This window comes from Cavia porcellus, unplaced genomic scaffold (assembly GCF_034190915.1).
Source record: "Cavia porcellus strain 051 isolate PalLab524CR breed Dunkin Hartley unplaced genomic scaffold, mCavPor4.1 scaffold_22, whole genome shotgun sequence".
Lineage (NCBI taxonomy): Eukaryota > Metazoa > Chordata > Mammalia > Rodentia > Caviidae > Cavia > Cavia porcellus.
Genome location: NW_026947505.1, coordinates 15,055,540 through 15,060,864, shown reverse-complemented (window position 1 = coordinate 15,060,864; position 5,325 = coordinate 15,055,540). Strand labels below are relative to the sequence as shown.

At 39.1% G+C, this 5,325-nt stretch overlaps 1 protein-coding gene across 1 annotated transcript; it reads right to left on the bottom strand.

Annotated features, from left to right (window-relative positions):
• Window positions 1-3,574: 3,574 nt before the first annotated feature.
• On the bottom strand, window positions 3,575-4,636 carry LOC100724466 (trace amine-associated receptor 7a-like). The gene has a single exon (XM_003468460.1). The coding sequence runs from the start codon at window positions 4,634-4,636 to the stop codon at window positions 3,575-3,577; it is 1,062 nt and encodes a 353-aa protein (XP_003468508.1).
• Between the last annotated feature and the right edge of the window lie 689 nt (window positions 4,637-5,325).

Below are 5,325 nucleotides of genomic sequence, written 5' to 3'. Positions count from 1 at the left end.
AACAAAGGGTGCTTTTTGCACAGTTTGGTGAGCTAAAGGAAATAATTTTTCTTATTATGAAGCTTGAATCTAATAAGCCATATGGATCCTGCAACAGAAATGGGCAACAAGCCCCTAAGTTAGTAACAAATCCAAACAGGCAAACAATTTTAAAGAACAAAAACACTGCACATCAATATCTAAATCCCTTTGTCCATTCTGGGCTCATAGAAGGGGTTCCTAGGAGAGAATGTTCTGTTAGATTTAGGGTAACCAAAAGGAGAACAATTAGAACAAATGGACAAACAAACAGACATACAAGACGAGACAAGCTGCAGCAAAAATGGCCTTTGCCCAAAAATTAGTCAAATTTTGGGATCTGGAGGAATTAACAAATTAACCAACAGAGTGGTTCCTCACCCGGTGCAGAGTCACAAATGGCAAAAACCAATTGACTCTGTCCTCAGGAGGTTTCACTTCCCAAATTAAGGGCGTCCCCTTCCAAACGGAGCTGTTCCCCACCCAGGGCAGAGTCACAAATGGACAGAATTTGTCCTACAAACCAACTGACTCTGTCCTCGGGTGGTTCCCGCTCCCAAATTGAGGGCGTCCCCTCAAAATTACAAATTGACCGCGGCCCAAACAAATCCTCCAGAGCACTTACTTTCAAATGTTTAGAAATGAGTCTGGGGTCTTGCTTCCATCCAGGGCGAGCCCCCAAATGTTATAACTTGAGCCCCGGTATAAAATCCAAGGAGGCAAGAGACCGAAAATTTAGTGGCAAAGGCTTTATTTTCAGGCCTGGCGACCAGTCTCCGGGAGCCAATTTGGAGACCGTCCCCTAGAAGCTGAAGGGAGGACTTTAAAAAGGGGCTGGAGGAAAGGGCGGGGGGAGAGAAACAAAGAAACCTGTAGAGCCATCAAACTTGTTGACCCGAGTCTGGAAACTGTATTGCTGTCTATTTAGCTCTGACAGTCTAGGGAGTTTCTGGTGTTTTTTAAATTACTCCCATCTTGCAGACTGACATTATCTCAGAGTGGCACGTCTGCAGCAATATTTGGAGAAGAAAGTGGAGAGTTAATTATCTCAGGACAGCTTGTCTTCACTAGTGAGTGCGAAGGGGTTACAAGTTATGAGAGGCTGGAACTTAAGTTTTACAAAGACCTGATATCTAACTCATTTGATACATACAGAACAAAAGGAAAGCACCGATTGGGGTTTGGGCCATAGTATTACCCGGTAATTTGTTTAAGCTAAGCAGTTCTTAAAATTGGGGCAGGCTCATTTTACAACAGATCATCACCGGGTCGGGGGGAGGTCACCAGAAACCCAAATTCTTTATGGCCTAGATAGATAGGTGAGGGGAGAGGGAGGCAATAAGGCGCCATACAGAACAGAAAACGGCGGTAATGTGTCAAGGTCAGGGTAAAGGGTTAAACTCACACGCAAATCTCTCTGCACACAAGCAGGTTACTTTAAACAAATGTAAATTAATTGCCATTTTAGTTTTCCTTAGCTCTTTAGCGGAGAATAGAGGCTCCTAGCAGTGATTAACAACCCTTGTTAGCTTGTTTTAGCACAGCTTCTGGAGTTTGTAGAGAGCAACAATGGTTAACATATCAATTAGGTGAGATTCTTGCAATTCTTTACAGAGGAGAGTGTTGCTCAACAGATCAATTAGGTCCCTTAACATATCAGTTAGGGAAAAAGGATAAAACAAACACATTTAGTAAGCCCCTATACAGGTTTGCTATAATACACATATAACAAAGCTATTTTCTTAGGGTACAACAGAAAACAAATACATACAAGAGAACATGAATGCATGCTTCCATGTTGTTTTTTGTATTAATTTTATTTAGGAACAGCTATTGTGCTTGAAACCACTGGAATCAAAATATATTGATGGTATTCAACCTGGGAACTACAGAATTGTGAGCAAATGAGTTGCCTCTAGGGTGCGTTTAATTACTTGTGTACTACATAGAGAGATTAAGTTTCTTGAAACACAGTATTGTCAGAAATAATGCAATACGTCAAGAAACATTTGGTGATTCAAAGTCATTGTTTAATAATAGAAGAAGCCACATTGTAGTTATAAATACTATTGATGTATGATTAAATAGAAGTTGGAGAAAATAGGAAGAATATTTTTGTATGTATTCTTTCCCAAAAGATGTGATGCTTGGATTTTTAAAATTTGGTCTTTGTAACTAGCTTAAATATCACATCGTTTCTATTATGTGACAAACTCAATAATTAATACAGAGCAAAATAAAGATAGATGATAGGAAATAGGGAGAGAGAACTTTTACAAAGGAAAAGGATCAATAGATGGAGGGAGGGAGCAGAGGAGGATGAAAAATGATGAACTCCTGTACCTGTGCTGGCTTCCCAAGGGGAATGTGATGATCGTGTGCAGCAAACATGTACCAATAAACATAAAAATTAGTCAAATAAAAAGAAAAGAAAAATAGTGAATAACTGCAATTTGGTGTCTATGACAAACTAATCTAGAACAGAACCCAGCATCTTATTCATGTTATTCATACAACATAAGGTCCTCCAATCTGAACACAAACAGCAGTTCTTTTAGTTAACAAGCATGTGTAGTGTATCCTGAACCGCACAATTCAGTTATTGTTGAGCTGCGTTATCAAAATGTATTTCCCACCTTTGTTCCTACCTTGGCCTTGTGCACTGTTTCTCAGCATTCTTTTCCTCTTTGAATATATTTAGGTTCATATATTCATGAATATATTTGAAAACTTCTCTAAATGTTTGGAACAATTCTAAATTTGAATAATACAATAATTTAGAAATATGTTAGACTGTAAGAGTCTTATGCTTCCTAATTTAAACATATAATAATTTGTAAACTTTCAAAAAAATAAAAAAGTATTTGTAAAGTTTCTAAACTTCATGTAATAAACAGTGCAGTACTTACAACCAAAAAACTCACTGAACATGTAAATATTTTATTTGGGACACCAGTTTTCTCCTCCTTTATAAACACTGAAACTTATATTAATTAATGATATACTCCTGACTTATTAATCCTGGGACTTCTGTATCTATCAATACACAAATCTGACACCAGCAATACATACTCTTTCACTCCTCTGAACTTAACTATCACTGATCTAATTTTCTTTTGGTTAATTTACATTATATTGAGGAAATGCTAAAATAGAGAAGGTATATATCCAGGAAATAAATTTATGTAGGCTAATACAAGCCAAATATCAGTATTTAAATAGATCTAATATGTATTATCCGTTGAATATTGTCAGGAGTTTAATAAGGGAAGGGTTACTCACCTGACATTTAAGGAAATCACAGAAACTTGTGTACCCCAAGATCACAGCAATAAGTGGCAGATGTGGCACCATGGTGATGGTGCTCTCATTAAATTTGGATTTAATGTAACTTTTACCAAAGGACATTGAACTTGAATGTCATCTGGGTCTGACCAGAGTTACAGGTCACATTCAATTGTTTTATATTAAGACTACGGAACATGGGTGAGCAAGTCTTTCCCCTATACTGTGATTACCACAAAATTCTTTTCAGTTGCCTCATGAAAACAAAAACCTACTCAGAAAACAACTTTATTATTGAGGAATTTTCTTTGAACAGCTGGCCTGAAATGATTAGTTTGAGGGCTTTTCGAAACCAAGGGTAAAAGAAAGCATAAATCAAGGGATTCATTGCCGAGTTATAGTAAGCGATCCAAACTAATATTTCATACACGTATGTGGGAGTGATGAAACCCAGGAAGGCATCGATGAGGGAATCAATGAAGTACGGCAGCCATGAAACCAGAAAAGCTATCACTGCGATGCCCAGGGTTATGGCTGCTTTTCTCTCCCTCCGGGCTACCCTGTCTTTGTAGCTGTCTGATGGTTTTGCAGTCTTATTGCTCAGAATTTCAATTTTCCTAGCCTGTTGCCTAGATATCAGGAAAATCTTGGAGTAAAGTGTTACCATTACAAGAGTGGGAATGAAAAATAACAGAAAGTCGATCAAGACCCAGTTTTGGTTGACTGCAACCTGACAGCCTCCCACACAGGTGAGGGCACTCACTAATTCCTCCAGCCCAACTTCAGCGGCCCCTGTGTAAAAAACAGAAAAGCTATAGACAACACCAAGCAGCCAGGAGAAGGTGATACACATGCCAGACACAGAAACAGTGAACCTGGTGGGGTAGACCAGAGGGTCAGTGACAGCGATGTATCTATCAATCGAGATAAAGCACAAGTGGAAGATAAAACAGTAACAGAAGGAGCCTTCGAAAGAAGAATGAAATTTACAGAAACTGTTCCCAAAGTACCAGCAGCTCTCCACAGACCTGACCATGCTGAAGGGCATCACAGTCGTCCCCACCAAAAAGTCAGCACAGGCCAGAGAGGCGATCAGAAAGTTGGCTGGGGAGTGGAGCTGCTTGAAGTGGAGAATGGAAATCATGACCAGCAGGTTTCCCAAGACAGCCAGCACAGCCCCAGAACCAAAGACCAGGTAGAGGAGCAGGCGGGGGCCTGGAGAGTAGGGAGCTTTGACACAGGATCTGTTCACATTTTCATAGCAGAGCTGGATGGCTGCAGGAGGGGTCAGGTCGCCACTCAAGGTCCTCTGGGCACGTGATGATGGAATCATCTTCAGTTTTCAAGTGTGTGATTCTTGCTTTCAAAAACTTCCAAAAGACATAAAATACTGAATAATTGCTATGAAATTCTTAATTTTTCCCTTTCTTTTACCTTGTTCAAATTCTTTGGAGCTGATTAATATCTTCTTCTGAGAATATTATTTCCTTCCTGATACATACGCAGTCAACTTTCATTATTGCATAAAATGGTATTATTTTCTGTTTAAAAATTTTTCTTTTTTACTTACTTTTTTATATCTGAGTGTTTGTCTTCAAAAGGAAGAGTCTGTTTTCTGATGTGTCTGAGTGGTGCCTTTTATTAGGATTCTTATCCCAAATAAATAAAGCAAAGGTCATATTCTGAATGTTTTTCCCCTCAGGAAAGTGGCTTAATGATTCCACATATCTGATACTGCTGAGACTGAATCCCACAGTGCAGGGTGAGGCAGCAAACTTTAATGATGTATTGTGCTTATGCCACAACCAAATATGTGTCCTCTAATTTGCTATTGGAATTTGGTGCTTTCAAACACTTGAGAGGGTAGTGATTTGTGTCCCAACAAGCCCCTGCTGGGAATTTGAAAGCACATTGTTCTGATTAATTATCATACAACATCTTTTTTCATGTTTGGGGAAAGTGTTTCCCAGTGAATCTGGTGCTCCTTCAGATAAACTCTCAATCTCATCTCGCACTGATTTG

Excerpts from the sequence above, each read along its gene's own strand:
- LOC100724466 (XM_003468460.1), bottom strand. The coding sequence starts at position 4,636 with ATGATTCCATCATCACGTGCCCAGAGGACCTTGAGTGGCGACCTGACC.